This window comes from Lagopus leucura, unplaced genomic scaffold, assembly GCF_019238085.1.
Source record: "Lagopus leucura isolate 7727_CA_CO unplaced genomic scaffold, USGS_WTPT01 Super-Scaffold_1, whole genome shotgun sequence".
NCBI classification, from domain to species: domain Eukaryota; kingdom Metazoa; phylum Chordata; class Aves; order Galliformes; family Phasianidae; genus Lagopus; species Lagopus leucura.
In genome coordinates, this window is record NW_024962250.1 from 15,496,352 (window position 1) to 15,516,006 (window position 19,655).

The 19,655-nt window shown below is 34.6% G+C and overlaps 1 protein-coding gene across 7 annotated transcripts in view; it reads right to left on the reverse strand.

Annotated features, from left to right (window-relative positions):
• STXBP6 (syntaxin binding protein 6) overlaps positions 1 to 19,655 on the reverse strand; it is an 84,348-nt gene that overhangs the window by 22,529 nt on the left and 42,164 nt on the right. The window contains exon 1 of one of the 7 annotated variants that reach the window (XM_042866245.1): positions 3,786 to 3,876. The exons of the other annotated variants lie outside the window; for them this stretch is intronic. Coding sequence (XP_042722179.1) covers position 3,786 — 1 coding nt within the window. The 5' untranslated portion in view covers positions 3,787 to 3,876. Of the gene's footprint in view, positions 1 to 3,785; positions 3,877 to 19,655 lie in introns of those variants that run through there. 7 annotated transcript variants of the gene reach the window in all.

Sequence of the window (19,655 nt, forward strand, 5' to 3'; positions counted from 1 at the left end):
TCCAGGCAGGTCTTGAACATCTCCAGAGAAGGAGACTCCACCACCTCCCTGGGCAGCCTGTTCCAGTGCTCCGTCACCTCACTGTAAAGAAGTTCTTGCGCATGTTTGTGTGGAACTTCCTATGCTGCAGTTTCCGGCCGTTTCCCCTTGTCCTGTCTCCATTCACCACTGAAAAGAGTCTGTCCTCACCACTCTGCCCCCCACACCTTAGATATTTATAGACCTGGATCAGGTCCTCTCTCAGTCTTCTTTTCTCAAGGCTGAACAGACCCAGTTCACTCAGCCTTTCTTCATAGGAGAGATGCTCCAGGCCCTTCACCATCTTCGTGGCCCTCCGCTGGACTCTTTCCAAGAGATCCCTGTCTTTTTTGTACTGGGGAGCCCAGAACTGGATGCAGTTCTCCAGATGAGGCCAGATAAATGGGGGATAAATGAGGATAAATTAATGTACAAAGTCTTGAAGCAGTTAGCGATTGTTGCAACTGTTCACATTACGACAAGGTTATATTTATTTAATAGCTGGACACTACACAAGTGCACAATTGTTCTTAGAGATTTTTTAAGTAGTTCAACTTTTTATTGATTCTCCGTCTCTTGGTCTTGAGAAAAAGAAAGTAGTGCAAATGAAGATCACTTTCATTTGTAAGACTGACAGACAGAGGAATCTACTGAAGTTACTGGCTATATGTGTAGTTCAATCCAAAACCACCCAGCAATATAATGTTCTGTCTCATCCTGTAGAGTTGCAGTATATAATAATATATAAATATAATAATATATATTTATATATAATATTTATTTATATATGTATATATATATAATATTATAATAATGTAATATAATAACCAGTAATGAAATTTGTGTAAAAATAGCTGTCAATAATTAATGACAGGAAAAAAATAAGTCCTTTAAAATGCACTCAGGAGAGTCTAAGGTGACTCCAGATTTTATCAGGAAATAGATAAAATGAGTTGTTAATATTATTGGCACAATTAAAAGAAATTTTTTTTCACAAGCCCATTCCCAAAAATAGAAAGTAGGTTACAAATAGACCGTGAAAGAAATCATTATTCCTCCATACTTTGCAGTTCTCCAGAGTTACGTATGAGAAGTTGCCTTTTCCCTCCAGAGTTCTGTGTGTGCAATTCACTCTAATTCAGCAAATCCCACTCAGCCTCCCAGGAAGCAACCGCTTCATGAACTTGCAAAAGCTCCTTGACTAAAACTCTGACAGACAGAATTCTGGTAAACTATGTCTAGTAGTTAGTTTAATGATCTGGAGTTTCTCATCTTCGAAAGAACATTGACTTTTCTATGCCTCTAATTGCTTCCCCATCCCACAGTCTGAGTTTTCATATTCAGAGAATAAAGCAAGAGTAACTTCAGGGAAAGCCTCAAATGCTTAAGGAAACCCACAACATATCACTTTCTTCTAAATGTATAAAGTCTCAAAGAAAAGAACACATCCCAAATTTTCCAAAGTAGCTTTGCAACATTGAGACAGAAGCTGAGGACTAAGTAAGTTGGTGCATTCCAACATATTTATGTGTTAAATAATGAACCAGATATATGATATCACCTTATGACATGGATTTCAGGAAAGTTATTAATAGTTTGCTTCACATGCTAGTTGTGAGCTTTATTATCAATTTCAGCTTTGAGTTTGAATACAAAAATTTATAGTATTTTATATTTTCAAACAGTAATTTCAATAACATACTGATTTAATATGGAGATTAAATTCCTCCTTACAGGACTTCGAGCCTTACCACTGTGGTCGTACAACTTCCTGCAAACTTGAGACCTGCCATGGTTCTCATACCTCAGCTATCTAAGGCAAGGAGGTGCTCTGAGGAGACAGTGATAATAAATACACACACTGCTTCCTCCAGAATGAATTTCAGGTAAAGAAAAAAAGATTTGCTCACAGCAGAAAATACCTAGTCTAAGATTTTTGTAGTATTGCATATAGTTTTGATAAGCTGATTTCTTCATTTTGTTTCTTAAAAAATTGAGGCTTTTTTTTTTTTTTTTTTTTTTTTTTTTTTTCCTGGGGAAGAAGTTTTGGTCAAAAGAGAATGTGGGAAAGAGGAAGAGATTCCATATCAGTTATCTGAACAATACGGGATATTAAAAGAATAGAGGGAAACTCTCCCTCTCCTCCTACCTTGCCTATCTCTTCTAAAATAAACAGCTACTTAGCTGTTTATCTTTCACACTATAATTTAAGTAATATTTTTTCCTTCTACGTGCAAGTTCCCTCTATCTGCTGAATAAAAAAAACATAAATTTAAAGAATAGCATTAAAAATGAGTTAATCTCAAAATAGACTATTATGTAAATGTATGTGATACTTCTCCAAGAAGAAAGATTAGACATAACAGTTTAGTTGTGTCTTCGAAGAAAAAAAATAAAATAAAAAAATTGCTTTGGTTTTTAATATCTATATGATAACAAATATTTTATGTTGTGTAAGACAAGAAGACATATTCTAAGTGAATGCCTGCACATTTTTCAAACTTACGTAAAAGGGCATTAATAACAAACAGATTCCTCTAAGTAATGCCCCTTCTTTTAGTTTTATACCTGGTTATCCATTCTTTACTTTTCACAGAACAATGTAAATCCATGTCCTTATAAATTGTTTTTGTGCCTATTCAATCATTTTAACCCCCCTCCTCAGAACATCTCAAAAGTCAACCTCTCATTTTTCATTCCTATCAAATTTTTCAAAGCTAGGGAAGTAGAAGCACGATAGTAATAAATTAATGGCTTTTTTAATGTATTCTTCATATATGATAGCAATATAGCTTAAGGTATTAACACCAAAGGAATTGTTCTCCATTTTGGCACAGTTCTGCAAACGGTTGCAGTTGACAGTGGGAAGAGTGGCAGACTTTGCTTGTAGCCAGGAAGAACCCTTCTGTATTCTTCTGGAATTCCTACATTTCCAATATTCTCTCTCTTTTCTTTAAAATGAAGGTAGTATCATAATCAACCATTACTGAAGAAGATACTTTAAGCAGCTTGTAAGCACTCATGCTCACTTCAGAAAATCTCACTTCAATCCAATTTGGAAATCAAGGCTGAAGTTACTCACTATGGTGTATATTTACATAGGAGGCTTGAGATATTTATCACATTCTAGTAATTTCAACAAAAAACAGTCACAGATAACTAGTTGAAGATTGTATCACAAATGTATTTCTCTTAATAAATGGCATTTGGCATAATTCCTACACAATCTAACAGATGTGCATCTGCATGCAGTGAGTACAGTAGAAATTACCTCAGCATCCTGAAAACAATGTTTAAGTGTCCTGAGGGGCAAACTAAAGTTGTAGTTCATTCTCAATACCTCATAAAATGTACTGTATTAGGAAATAGTTTTCTAATTATATTTGCTTAGATAACTTGACAACCTTCATGTTTTGGAATAAACTGTCCAATGACTTTTGAGATCCTACATAGTTACTTCCATAAAAGAGACAGAGAGGTCAAACAGGAAGGAAAACAAGTGGGCCAAAAACTGCAATGCCAAGTTATCAGATATTATTTTAATTGAAGTCAGTTATTTAAATGAAGTCCATTAAATGACCCCCCAAAAAAACCAAACCCAAAAACAACAACAACAAAAAAACAACAAACAAATAAAAAAACAACCAGAAATCTCACAGAATATGTATGTGTTTACTCCACTAAAACAAAATGTTAATCCTTTCTTATATCTTATGCTTGGAAGTCTTAAAATGACATTTAAACTGCAAGAGAAGAAGAGATCTTACTTGAAGATGTTATGGGCAGATAGCGTTGAGTTGCTCTGCATAGTATTTTAAATTACTTGAGATATAAATATTGCATACACTTCTATTAACAGGATTTCACTGTAAGGGTGAGAGCAGAAACAAAAAAATTAAATATTTAGCATCCAAACTGTTACTCCAATTCTTGTTCAACAGACTCAAAGTCATCTGCAATATTAGTCTTTGAGTAATCTTTTGTAATCTGTGTGTATCGGTAATGCACTGATAGTCAAATCAAAATCAGGTGGAACGAAAATAAAATAGTATTCCTCAGATCATGATTTCATTAACATTCAGAGGTTAAAACTAAAGATATTTTGAAGCAGATTAAAGATTTCAAAAGAAAAAAGAAGAAAAATAACAGGTATGAAATATGAAGAATTCGGCATAGTTTTACTATTCTACAATCTGTACGGCAAAAATTATACAGCTAGGACATTCAGTAATTCCAATTTTTATCAGATATGCCCTTATAGCTCAGAACCATGCTGTGACCATTGATCTGACAGATAGAGAACACTAGAATTACCTGCTGTCCTGGTAGGTGGTTTTGACAGGGGACACTAGTAATGCTGCAATTAAATTTAATAAGAATTATCTCTAGAAATAGTCATGCACTAGGAGAGAAAAAATCTAGTTGTACAGTAACACAAAAAAAACCCTAATCTATGGGTATCTGGTGATCTGGTGGATAAGCACCTCAACCTAGGAGAATTAAAATGGAAAAAACGGAGAAAGGGAGAGAAAAGTTAAGAAAAGTAAGAATCTGGGTATGCAGAAATACTGCCAAAAATAAGCAACCTTTATTCCATTACATGACTAATCATGTGTTAGAACATAAAGAAAATAAGCAACAAGCACAGTTGGCATTGTAATACCTTGCAGATTTGTTCCTACTATTGTTGCTATATAATCATTGCTCATTGCAATTAGAAAGATTTATTTTAAAATGGATGAACTGCTCATTATTGCCCCATACTTAATCCTTCTGACTAAATTATAGCTTCTCTGTGGTAAGAAATGAGGTGCTGACCAGCACATACTCAGGAAAATTTGATAATGGGAATGATTGCTAAGAGGTGAAAAAAATGCAACAAATTCCCAAGGGTTTTCTAAAAGCATACATTTGAAATTATGATCTATAAATACAGTCACCCCTGAAGAAATGCACACCCTTCAAAGTTAAATCTGACAGTACAGCTTTCTTGTCTCATGACATTTGCTCATCTCATTGAGTTTTGTTTTTCCAGTCCATACTAGTGCTGTACATGTCTTACAGGAAACTTTCTGGAAGCATGCTTCAAATTGAAAATGGTTTTTGTTTCTTCCAAACATGCACTAGAAGAATCAGACAAGGCCAAATCAAAATAACATTCAAGTTACTTGAAAATTGGATTTCTGAAATGAAGCTACTTACATTATGTATCCACAGAAAACTAGGATCAGTAGTACACTTGCTGCAGAAATCAGTTTCTTATGCCTGTTTCAACACTTAATCTAAAGAAAACTACCTTCAACTCACTCATTCTACACTGAGGTACAGAAACATGCAAGAGAAAACTATCTACAACCAATAGTTGCAGAATACATAGAAAAAAAATTGTAACAAAATAAGTTTAAAGTATCAAATTTAATAAATCAGACTTTACTCTGGAATTTCCTTATATGGAAAATTAATTGATCTGGAAAGGTTAAAATAAAGTCTAACTTCCCTAACAGCATGATGCTGTTAGAATCTTGCCAAACTTATAACTAAGAAGATTTGAAAATGATAATCAAGAAGCTTATGACCAAGCTTACTACATTGGGCCATATTTACAGAAACAAGGATAAAGAAATTTTAGTTTTATCTTGATAGAAACTTCCCTTTCTAACTGACTGTTTTGCAGGTGCCATCATCCCAGTTCTTACATAATGCACTTAACACTAAAAGCAGAGTTGACTAAATAGATATCTCCAAATCTAATATTGAATAGAAGATATCTGTTGGCATCTGCAACAGTCTTACGCACTCTGGCCTGTCTTTGCTTAGCTTTATGATGTTCCTGTTGAACTAGAGGAAGCTGGTGAACAGTCGTATTCCCTCTGGATCTGTTCCCCTCCAGCATAGTATGACCTTCAAACCTAAGGGAAGCACAGAATATTTCATTGTTCCAGTCATAGAACAGAACGCTAACTAGGATCAGCTTCAATATCATCAGCTTCTGCATGCAGCCCCTTGCACCTGGCTTACTAAACTTTGAACTACTGAGAAGACAGAATCCCATTCGCCTTGCAGTCCCTGCCCCACTACCATTCTATGTAGCTATGATCCCATGTGGTTACTAAGATTTATATTAGATCTATAAATTCCATTACAAAAATCAATACTTCAATTTACTATTATAATGAGAAACAGTGAACAAGTCATCTGTCTTTTCATATGAGCTTTATATTATATTAAATTTTTACCCTAACCAATAGTCTATATTTTAACACTACGTAAGTATGGAAGACTCAGAGTCTAACACTTAAGAAATGACCAATTATACAATCTCATACAATGCATCATACACTGAACAGAGAATTTACAAATTTCAACTTAAGTAATGGCTATATAAGCTTATAGTAAAAACTCAAATTACCTCTAAATAAATACAATTTATGTACCTATACTTGGAAATAATGCAATTAAACTAACTGCCATCTTTCTGTCAGTCAGCATTTTCTTCTGATCAAATACATTATATATCTTAACATTTCAGTCACAATTACTTTTGGTGTACTGACTACTCTAAAAACTGCAGGCACTCTAAAGAGAGAGGATTAAATAAAGGAAAAGCAAAATCCACCCAAATCTCTACCAAACTACTCATTCTCCTCTTTCTCTCCATTCACACTCAAATTCACATGAAGTAACTGAAAAATTTCCAAACACCAGGACTAACAACTGGAATTTCAGCATCTATCAAATCAAATTATTACAAGTATTACTATACATCCTTTTTTTTTTTTTTTTTTTTTTTTTTTTTTTAGTATTTATACTTACGTTTTTGTTTGGTTATTACCTTCTCATTTTTCATTTTTGTTCCCAGCTTCTACATACTACAGATTCAGATTCCATTCCAAAGGGAAAGATCCTGTTCTCTATCTAAACTTATATTGTATGTGTAGTACAGCATTTTCTTGATTTTTGTTCTCTCATACACAGTATTAATATATTCTATTATTCTAAACCTCTTTGTTAATGTGCTTCTCCCAGCTGCAGAATTTCTAGGCAAAAATCAATGTGAGTTGTGTCTCATCTGCTATCCATTCTACGAAGGCTACCTTGTAATTATACTGTTATAGACATCCATAAATACTCAAGGAAAAAGCCAATTAAATGGTGCAGGAAGCAATAAAATATGTCTGCAGTCCTTAGTGCACATCACTTGCTTTAAATGTATTACTGCTTTTCTCAATGCCTTAAAACTACTTTGAAATTTATTTTTTTATTATATGAATTCAACAAATGATCTTGAGCTTGAAGTAGTAATAGCACTAATAGCTTGATATCTTTTTTTTGTTTGTTTCTTTATGATGTTATACTACATGAAATAAAATTTCACTGTTTGTTGAAAATCTTAGACATATCAAATCCTTACAGCAGTAGCTAGAGAACCCAATAATTAGCTATCTACTTTGCAAGCACACAAGCGTTTGTGTTTATTAAAAAAAAAAAGACCAGCATAAAATTATTCCAAAAAATGCATTCATTTTTAAAAGAATTACAATTAAAAATTGCATTTTTTGAATTAGTAATAGCTATATGACAGGTGTACTTGTATTCAGATGTAACAATTCAGAAAAGAAATTCTGAACATGTTATTGGACAACATCCACTAAAGCTACATTTGTTATGGAACACAGAGACATTTAGCACTTAATGGGTGTGAAGAGAGTCAAGACAGAGGAGGGTTGCGAGTCCTAGCCTAAATAATTGAATGATGATCAAAAAGGAAGAACAGTTTTCTCAAAGTTTCTCACAGTAGCCACAAGGCATCAAGTTAAGTTAATAAAAAATAGAAACTCTACTTTTTGTGCACAATTCATAATTAAACTGTGGAACTAGTGATGTAAAAACAGTACAAAAACTGAGTATTAACAATGATTATGAATTCACAAAAAGGATGCTCACAACAAATTCAGTATGAACTTAAGAATATAAAGTTCAGTAAGAGCTGGAGCATATGTGCGCATAGTGATGTGAACTAGCATCAAAGAAAACATGGCTAGATCGATCCTTCTCAGCACTGTTATGTTGCAAATACCACAGACCAGGGACAGACTTATCCTTCTTTACAAGGAAGTACTAAGTTATTCAGTCAAACTGCACTACAGCATACAACGTAAACATTATTGCACGCTTCCATGCAAGTTACCAAACACTTCATTGACCCAGAGAAAATAAAACAAAATCAAGAGCAGTATTTCTTAGCTGTCTTCTCTGAAGCCCACGTAGGACTCTAAAGTAAGATACTGAGTGGTGAAAAGGAACCAGAGGTGGAGAGTTCGGGATTAGAGCCCAATATATCACAGTTTTTCTCAGTGCTTAATGGAACAGTGCACTTGTATCATATATCACTTCTGCTTGCAAGGTTCAGACTTGTAACACTTTCCTTTCCAATCCAAGACCTGCAGTAACATCATTACAACCTTATCCAGTCGAGATGAAAGGAAAAAAAGACAGGAAGCTTTAGCACAATCTGTTTTTCCTTTATATGTTCATTTTCCATTCCATTTTATAGCTAGTCGTCACCAGCAAAAAATATCAGTTTCACACCTTTGGCTGATGTTTCAGGAGGAAAACTCTAGGTCATCATTTTATACACTTGATCTAACAATATTTTTTTCTTAAATTGAGAAAGATTTCAAGCACACAGTCTCAAACCATGTCCTGCTTTAGTAAGAAATAACTGTGTGATTTGTTCACACTCCTTCAGACCAAGATTTAAGAGAGAATAAAATAAATCTTCTCAAGATAGAAGCTTAAAAAATTTACCAGCATTAATTAGCTTAAAGTGCTGAAGTATGCCTTAATAGTAGGAAGAAGACAACACCTGAAAAGGAAGAAACAAAACATCAAAACCAACCTATTCTTCAGGTTTATCCTCTTCATGAGAAATATTTTGCTGTTTCACAGATATACATTTCTGCAACAGCTTCCATCTAGTAATTATTCCTAGCTTGTATCCGGTTGTAAACGTTACAGTTTCAGTGAAGAAACTCAGAACAGCATTTTGCTGCTGAGTAAAACACTTTAATAACACCAAACTACTTTGTTTCCCCTTGAAAATAAGTAAATAAAAGGTGAAGAAATCAGAGAGGTAAACTGAGCGCATTCTTCTCTTTTATGTCTTCATATAAAAATTTCAAAAATAAAAGAGCAAATAATAAAAAAAAAAATAGTCCTGCGCTGTTTTTTAATACTTACTTTTTAAAGAGTTCTTTCTTTCCTGACACATTTTCTGTCATTACATTTTTATAAAGCAACAACTTTCTCTTTAGAATTCAGACTTGGTACATAAAATGATAAATGAGACAACAGAATGTTTGGGACAATCTAGGTTAAAGTAGTTAGTATGGGCAATTTGACTTGTTTAACTACTGCAACAGTTGCTTACAATATTTGCTGACAAAGAGCTACTGTCACACAAGTGAACCCCACTGTCCTCCTCCCACGTCTGAGGATACTGAAATGTTTTGCTCTTATCTGAATAAGAAACTTATATCCCAAACTATCTACAAACCAAAAAGCATTTTAGTTTGCCACTTGAAAAGAGCTACAAACATGTGGTACATTACTGTATCAGTTGGTCAGTTATCACACAGTTACATCTGCATCCCAGCTACAAGGTTACTGCTTCTATCACAGCTGTAAAGATTATGCTATCTGAACCAAAAAGATACAGACATTATCCCAGAAAATTTATACTGCAAAAGGACAGGTAATCAAGTACTTAATTATTTGGCAGTGCTAGAAATTCAGGAATATGTGACTATTATAGCATCTCAGGACAGAAATGGATGGTAATGAGGCCTTCAAATGCTCTTTAGAAGTCAATTTAGCCTCATCAGAGATTTACTGAATGCAGCATAATTGCAAAGACTGCCAACACAAGAAATTTAATGTGATCCAGAGTAAACTGAATAGCTATAGAATCTACAAATAACATCAGGAAAAAAAGGCTAAGGCACTTGGATTGAAAAGATGCAAGGAATAAAATTACAGGAGAAAAGCGTTGAGCAGCCCCACACACTTTGAAAGGGCTTTATCTTAAACTCTCAGTCTCCTTAATCAAACTCAACAGAATGAAACATACAAGCAGCTATGGTACTGATGAGCAGACTGGTTGAAGAAACATTCAAATAAATCACAAGTTCTCAAAGATTACTGTTCAGTACCAGCTCTTGTTTTAAGTTCTATCTTAAAGGTGTATTTCAAAGGTATTTCTCATAGCGTTGCATTTTGCAAAAAATTGGGATGGCTTATCCCCAGAATACTAGGTATAGTACATGGCTGACACGAGTATAAGAAAACACAACAGGGGTCAGATTACCTTCAAGAAAATATTTGAGCCACATCAATTTCTTCTGAACAAACATGAAACACAATCACCTCCCTACACTAGACATTTAAAAAGGCACCTGAAAGTATGGACAGAAACTCTTTCACCCTTTTGTGTTTTCCAAACTGCCCACAGAGAAAAGCTATCAATTTAATTTTAAATAGCCTTCTGACTTGCAGAAAGTCTCTGTACAATAACAAAGATCTCCAAAATGCACGGGCTATTTCTTAAGTAATGCCTCCTATTTTGCTAAGTTAGCCCTTAATATCAGTGGTGGATGTTTGTAGTAGGCAGTAGAGGTTGAACCTTCCCATAAATATTATGTTACATTTTCTTGCCATGCTACAGATAGTACTAGAGGGGTAGTCTGACAAAATAGCATCTAACAAGGAAGTACACACTAAGTAAAGATATGTAATTGAATTCCTTCATATAGAAAAAAAAATAATGGTGCCTATTGACATTTGCTGAACATGGAGACCAAACAGTGGAAGAAAGCACAGTGTGGCAGTGGGTGGTGTATTTGAGCAGTGACAGCAACATGAAAGATAAGCCATGTTCTGGACAGCCATGCAGATTTTTATGTGCACTGCATGCAGCCTCCTTTTAAGTGCTGGAGAAAATGCATTGCTAACGGTGACTATGCTGAAAAACACTGTTTAGTAACTGAGAATTTTCTCTATCAATTATCCTCTACAGTGTGCTCATTGTATCCATTGTAGTTTCCATGGAAGTAAATAAGAGGCATTACTTTCAGTGTGAGCTATGTATATAGATTTCTTTAATAACCGCAGAGCACACACATTAGCATCGCACTCACGTATAAACACAAGATGAGGGACATTATTCTGAAGCAATGCTTTTGCTTAAGACAGAAGCAGTTCTGTACTTGCATGCTACCTTAAGATATTCACAAGGATTAGAATGTGACAGCAAAACTAATATTGCCATATGTTCTCCTCTAATTGGTTAATATTGCCAATTAGAACAACTTTTCTCCTGAGGAAGATGAAAATGGAGATATTACAGTCACTTTTGAAATAAATACTAAATTAAGTTAGTTATTACAATAAATATAAAAATGAAGACTTGAAATCATCTACAATCAATGTCAATAGATACTAAATCTTGTATCATTTGCGAATGAACAACAACTAACTAAGGAAATAAATCATATTTCACACAAATCTGATAAGGTTAAATATCTGTATGACAGACATCATCTTCACTGTGTGACACACAATCATCTTTGAGAGGCTGGAGTGATCAGCATGGAATATTTATTTGGACTGTGATCTACACTTCTGAGGCTGAGAATGCTAAGCAGCTTCCCAACAATCTTTATTTTATTTATTTTATTCCCAATCAATCTTTAATGGGCAGCTGCATCCCCTAGCTTCCTCCAAAAACATACTAGTGTATATGACAAATTCCTTAGGGTGACTCAACACAAACTGCTTTCCTTTTCTTTTATAAAAACATATTTGAAGGAAATATTGAAATAATAGTAATGGGTACTGGTTGCTACTTGCAAAATATCTTGGTCACATAAATTTTGCTTTGTTCTTATTACGATTTACATACACTGTTTTTTATTATTTTACTTTTAATTAATACATAACTTACTTATCAAGGACATCACTTGACCATACTGATCTCAAATATAGCTCTAAACAAATAATTGGAATCAGCTTGCTCATAATATGTAGCAACACCAAGTAAGAACTCCAGAGTGGAGACAGCAGAGTATGGTTAGAAGCTTGATAAGCATAGCTCATATCAGACTCTGCTATCAAGTGAGTTCTCACCTTGCCTCATAATGCACTATGTCGCATACTCTGGGTTTCATAGACAAAGTAAGAATCAGACTGAAGTGAGCAAGCTGAAAATATGCAGGAAAATAAAAATATATTTCATCTGAATGAGTACACGACTGCACAAAATGCAGAACTATCAGAGAGGAAGAGATGTTCTTCCTAACATCCAACCTGTATCTCCCCATGTGGATCTCGAGGTCATGACTGTTGAGACTGGCCCTGAAGACTCTTCTCAGACCTAAGTTCCTTGCATTCAGACACGTCCCCCATTACATTAATGGGCAAACTCCCTGTCTTACATGACCAAGACTGTTCCAAATCATCTCATCTGAATTAAATTGGATAATAGAAGACTAAAAACCAATTCAAATCCAAATTACTGCACAGTATTTAGTGATCTATGCTACAGAAGAGGAGTAAGTAGATTAAAAATCAGGCTTATTGATCCTGTGTTTTCTAAGTTCTAGTTTAAGCTACAACCGTCCGATTGATTTAATGTTTGATTGAATCTATTTCAGTAAGGAAAAGTAAAAGCAACTATTTATAAATAAACAATTTATTTCCGCAAACAGTCAAGTTTAGAGCTATTGTTTGGCATACTTTTTGCTCAGGAGGAGCATCTAATTTAACTTTTACTACTGAATTTGACAGAAGCTTCTTTCTATTGCAAAATTTTGACTATAGAGTGTTAAAGTACCTTTAACAGACCAGTATCGGCAGTTAGGACTTGGAAATAACTGCAGTAAACAGTACCAGAATGAAATAGATAACTGAAATTTAATAAGCTTGAAAAAAATAAGTGCTACTGGATATATTATCAAATTCACCCAAACAGTTAACAATAGTATAAGTACTTATACCAGTATTGTGGCAAGTACTATGTGCCACTGTTAGGGATGCATAACCTGAATAGTAGCTTTATGATGTTGATTAAAAGACTGTGTTTAATATATGAAGAATAAATATCCCCTAGATACAATGATTTTAAAATAGGAGGAGTAAAAAGGCAAGTAAAAAGTTCTAGTCTAACAGAATAAATAAAAATTATAATCCAGCCTGATTTGTACTGTGTCCCCAAGTTCTACACCACACTAAGTACAATAGGGTTTCAAGAATTTCTACATAAATATTTGACACTTATTGCAGGTCAATTCTTTAAAAATTATCAAACAAGGCTATTATTGCAACATTATCAATTTCCAGAAAACTAAAGATAGAGCAGAACTAATCAACAGGTCTTCCCTATGTTTTGATTTCCTCAGATATATTCTCTCTTTCCACATGGAAGCTTTCCTTGAACATAAGCCAAAGGTCCTGAGAACATCTGTACAATGTGTGCATTGATTGTGAGCACACAGTCCATTTACTACACTTCAAGAATTAGAATGTTTACTGGTCTGTGAATCCCATGCAAAAATACAAGAATACTACTTGAAGTTTCTGAGATTCCAATTCACTACCACAAAATCTCTTTTAATACCCCTTCTCTGAAAAAGGTAAAGAACTGTATGAGTTGTACATAAATCTCTAAAATGAAGCAAATAAACACAGATTCAAAAGACCATATGTTTGGCATGACACCAGCTTGTTCAAGTACCTACAGTAGAAACAAACTGATCCTTGACTGATCATTATTTACATTTTTTCCAGTTCGTAGTTGTTAGTGCAAAGTCAAAAATCTTAATATATATTTAAAATTTCTAGAATTTCTTAGCCTTCCACATATGAAATTGAGAGCAATTTTCACATTGAACACTTATTAGATATAGTTGTTTCTCTTGTGATTAGAAAATGCTTGGTATTATAGATAGGGTTTTGCTTGTCACTGAACAACTCTTTTGTTCAGTAGATTTTCTGTGAACAAGTAATAAATACTAGCACCTAGTACTACTGCTTGTGTTGGTTTTCTTTTTTTACTGGTTGACAATTAAACCAGAATGCCATATTATAACTTTGTAATTTTATAAGTAATACAGCAAATTCACAGTGTATTTGTATTATATTAATCATTTTGAAATTTAATATTGGAGGTAACATACTATGTAATGCTACACAAATTGCAGTTGTACAGCCCAGGTATATAGCCAAGTTCTTTTGCTATTTTTATTTAACCTATTACAATGAAAATATAATAACCAGGATTTAACAGTATAAGCAGCAGCTGCATCTTGAAAGTTTACACAAACATCACAAGCAGAGATCTTTTAGAATACATAATACAGATAACATAAAGCCCAAAATGCTTATCACATGGATGGCCCTACAGATTTAAAAAAATACAGCAATGAAAGAGCAGAAAATTATTTAATTTAATTACTGAAATATGATAGACGTTTCTCTTTAGACTTTGGTTACAGATTGTGTGAGAGATCTTACATACAAACAGTTTAATATTACAAGACCTCAGATACCATGCAGTTATCACAGAGGGAGGCTCCAGATAACAGGATGTAGGCATGTCATTGTTGTTTGTGATTGGTTGTATGTTTGTCGGTTTTTTTTTTGTTTGTTTGTTTTTTAGTATTTATATACAATTTATAACTGAATGTAAATGTTTCTTAACTTACTGTGAAATAGAAACCAGAATAGCAGGACCCTACAAGATACTTAGTAAAAGCTTTCTAATCTTCAAAGAAAGATATCCTAGGCAGTATGTCAGAGTACAATGTATATCCCAAGAGCTGGATGAAGTAGTGGTTCAGTACTCTTTAGACTAGAAATTTCTGATGGGAAAAATAATAACTTCTGGTCTCTTGCACTGTATCAAAGTGGTTACATCAAGAAGAGGTTAAAGGTTCCTAGCAAAATAAATATAAATGTCTTAACTTAAAACTAATAGCTTACTTTTCAGATATGGTGTGTTTTTAACCCTCTTACAGCTTGTGCGGAATGGCAATAACCAAGTTTGAACACAATGCAATGGAACACCAGACAACTATCCAGCTGTGTAATAAATTTAATGACATTCTGTGCCAATACAGATACTGCATATAGTAAATAAAGTAAGACTTAGTGGAACTGGATATAGTAGTATTCATCTAATTATGCACGTCGGCTTACTATCACCAGGATACAGCTGCTGTAGATATGAACCGTAACTCTTTTCCCTTTCTCTACTCCTCTTTGGGTGGGTTATGCTTTCTGGCACCTCACCAATTTCCATTGACACTGCATCTCAAACAATAAACATGCTGAAGATGGAAAAAAAACATATGCAATCTTTAGAAGTCGTTAATACTGTCATCAGCACTATGTCAAACACTATGAGCAGAAGACAAAAGATTAAGGGATAACAACCAAGTTGTTTTAGAAAAATCCCTTGCACTTTAGAGAAATGTAAGTGTTCTAAAGATGCTCTTATGTAAAGGAAAAACATACATATATAACTTAATATTTGCCTTCAAAATGCACCAAATTTCTTAGAGATGTACATAAACATCTTCTGCTGTTCAAATATTATGACTCATTCCAGACTCTAGATGCTATTGAAGGGTGAGAAGGGCCCCGTAGTAAAAGAGTACAAGTGAGAAAAAGGTTTCACAGGGACTAAGGATAGGGGGGATAGTTAGACATAGTTTATAGAAGCAAGAATGTAGAAGCTGTTAGAAAAATAAGTGATGGCAGACACGGGGTCTGGAATAAAGAGGGGGATGAAGGCCATGAAGATAAGGGTTTGAGAAGCCTGAGGACATCTGGCAGTGAGATGATTAGATGTCCACAGTGCAAGCTGAAACTGGGTTGGGCGAGACTGCCCGTCCCGTAGGGTCAAAAGTTAACAGGGAGAAAGACTACAAGCCTTCACGACAAAGATGAGGATTCTTCATCCAGCAGCCATCAGGAGGAGACCCTCACGACTCACCATGCAGATGTGGGGGGGGGGCCACATGCTAATGGGTTCTCAGGAATGTGTTGAATATGTATCTGAATTCTTGGAAACTACTGATTATTTATTAGTTCAGCCTATATCTGTAGCATGCAAGTTAGGAGAAGCTATCCCCCTTGCACCTGGCGTATGTGCAGCACTGATTAAACATACCTGCTTCTATAACTACTTGGTTGTTATAGAGTCTGATTCCGTACGTCACTACAACCAACACAGAGTTTGCAAGTTTTTATATCAGGCTTTGTAAATCAATATCTTTTTGCCTGCTTTCATCTCGTTGTTCAATTCATTGTGGTCAACACCAAACGTAGCGCAAGATAAGTTATTACTTCTATCATCCATATCACATCCATACCCATACTACAGATGTGAAGAAAATTATACAGACCCTCAAAATGTTTGAAATATCCAGAAATAGTATCTTGATGATTTGCTTAATCTGATATTGCATATTCTGTAGCCACCACCACTCCCAGTGTCTTTTTCTCTGTTGTAAGTTAGGTTATGTCTGCTATTCCCTTAATACAGATTCTGTTTCAATAAAATCACTATGAGTATCATTAGCTAAAACATATTACACAGACATACTACATACTGGTACTACACAAAGATGTGCCAAAAAGTGGAAGTGAGAAGAACTGTGGCACAGGTCTATCCCCCTCAGGATTTATAAGCTCTAAGCTTTTCAGAAAGCATGAGTAGTCCGAAGACTTCTTATAAATACAGTGCTTTACAGTGCTAAAAAAAGATCAACCAACCATCACAGAACATTTGCATAGCAATACAATTATTACAACGCTAAGAAGGCCTTTCTGTTTCAGAGTGGAAAGCAACTTCTTTGAGTAACAAGGAAATAGAGCTCCTTGTGCAAGGTAATCCTGCAGTGGGCCACATTACGATTCAAATGTATCTCTTCATACCTACAATCCAAGAGGATAAAACTGTTCTTTGCACCAGTTGCTGCCACATTAGTGTCAAAAAACTGAACTTGAGAAGTGAAAAATTCTGTTTTAAACTAGAAACATTACAAGTGGGTTGTCTAGTCCTTATCTGTATAGTAATACTTTCCCCTTATGCAAATTTACAGTCACTTAGCAACTTAGTGGTAACTGTCTTTGTTTCAAGAATATTGTTAACTAGATCAAGAAGCTACTGGCTCAATAAAAATAGCATCCTAAAATAAAAGGCACCTCACTCAACTTATTCCTATTCTAGGAAATTCTGTGTACTCTGAGTCACTTTGCTTTGACAGATAAAGCAGTCAGAACATAGCTTGACAATGTTGCATGTGTATCTATTATGCTAAAAATCTAGAATTTATTGAATATCACCCAATTCTTCAGGTAAGTATATAATGCTCAAAATGAAAAAAAATCCCTTAAATATAAAGTTATTTTACCTAACTATGTAAACTATTTAATTTTAAATCAGCCCTCAAAATGATTTATTCCTGGTATAGTGTGGGAGGAATTATCTGATTTTGCAGCATTTTAAGGCTCAAATAATTTGCATTTTTAAAAATTCAATTTTCTGTATAGTCTGATTTTTGACAAACTGTGTTATCAAGATGTTACACCGTCAAGGATAAAAATTTTATAGAACAAATAAAATCACCATATTATTCAATTTTTATCTGCAAGTTTTCAAAAGAAATGCTGTGAGATTACTTACAACAAATAGAGGAGCTAGGTCTGAAGTTAGTTTTAAAACACATTAACTTGAATACGTCAAGAGGGAAATGAATTTATATTCTTTCCTGTGTTGTTCACGGAAGCCTCAAAACATGGGTGATGTAATGTTCTATTTTTTCTAATGTATACACGTCAGTATATGGAGAGCACTGTGCGAAAAGCAAGAGAAGCAGTGAATTATTTGCACTAATATTCATATGAAAAAAAAAGAAAGCGTGAACAACTGTAAAGCCAATAGAAGACCTATTTGCACTGCAAAAGTAACAAGTGAAAAGCAAGACAAAGCTGAACTAGCTACAGTAGAAGTTAATAGCTGAATCTCAAAGATTTAAGAGAATCTAACACATCTGTTTCCAATATTTCATTCACGCAAATGTGACCTAATGACAACTTGTTCAGAGTTATGCATATAAATCTAACATATTCCTAACTTTTTCCTTCTGGATTTTCCAGACTTCTTAAAAATCAATCTTTATGGTCAAAACATTTCAGGAAAAATTTCTCTGCCTTTCTACTATGTGATTCCCTGTACAGAACTCATGAGAAAATGCTTGGATTGAGATAATTGACTATTATACAAGTCAACTGAACAATCCTTTCTAGCCTTATATTAGAGGCTCATGATCACAGAATGGAGTTCAGAAAACCCAAGAAATGTTATCTAGGCTGAACACAGAGTGCAGAAAGAATAAAACTGGAATTCTAAACTCCATATGATTCCTTCTGAGCAGGGAATAATGTCAAATGTCAGGATATCAAATTTTCACGGAAGCGGTAAAAAACAAATCTGGGTTTGCAGCTGTAGCAGGATATAGAAGGAAAGAGAAGCAAAATCAAAATATGCCCCAATGGAGCAGATAAAGTATTGAGAAATAATGAGCATGGTTGACTGTAAGAGAAGGAAGAATTTCTTTAAAAATAAAACAAAGCAAAAAAAAAAAAAAAAAAAAAAAAAAAAAAGGCAAAAAGAGGTGGAATAATCACATGAAGTTAAAAGACAATCAGAGAATGGCTTGTGTTGAAAGAGACTTCAAGGATCATCAAGCTCCAACCCCCTGCTACAGATATGGCTGCGAACATCCACATTTAATACTAGGCATGCTACCCAGGGCCACATCCAACTTGGCCTTGAACATCCTCAGGTATTGGGCACCTACAACCTGCTCCAGCACCTCATCACTCTCTTGGTAAAGAACTTCCCCCGATATCCAACCTAAATCTTCCCTCCTTCAACTTAAAACCATTTCCCCCAGTTCTGTCTTTATTTACCCTTTCAAAGAGCTGGCCTCCTGTTTTTAGGCTCCCTTTTGGAAGGATGCAATGAGGTCACCTCACAGCCTTCTCTTCTCCTGACTGAACAAGCCCATATCATTCAGCATGTCTTCATAGGGCTGGTGCTCCAGCCCGCTAATAATCTTCATAGCCCTCCACTTGAGCCTCTCCAACAGCTCTCTGTCTTTCTCGTATTGGCCACCTAAATGCAGTACTCCAGATGGGGCCTCACGAAGGCAGAGTAGAGAGGGACAATCAACTCCCTGTCCTTGCTGGCCACCCAATCCTCTATGTCTCTATATCTAGTCTGGGTTAGGAATTTAAAGAGGTTGATACAAGCATGATACTTTTGTATCTGTTTTGTTTTTTTGTTTGTTTTCTTTTTAAAGGCAGTTTCTTCTATAATGCTCAACATTTGAAAGTTAAACAGAAATAGAGGCAAGTTGACAATGGCTTGTTACTATTGAATAGCCACATTTAGATAGCAAGTACAGAAAATTAAAATGAGAATTAACTTGTAGAGAAGAAACAATGTTTAGTGACATAAATTTCTCCAAGATGTTGCAGTCTAAGATAATCAAAGACAAGCAGCTGACAGA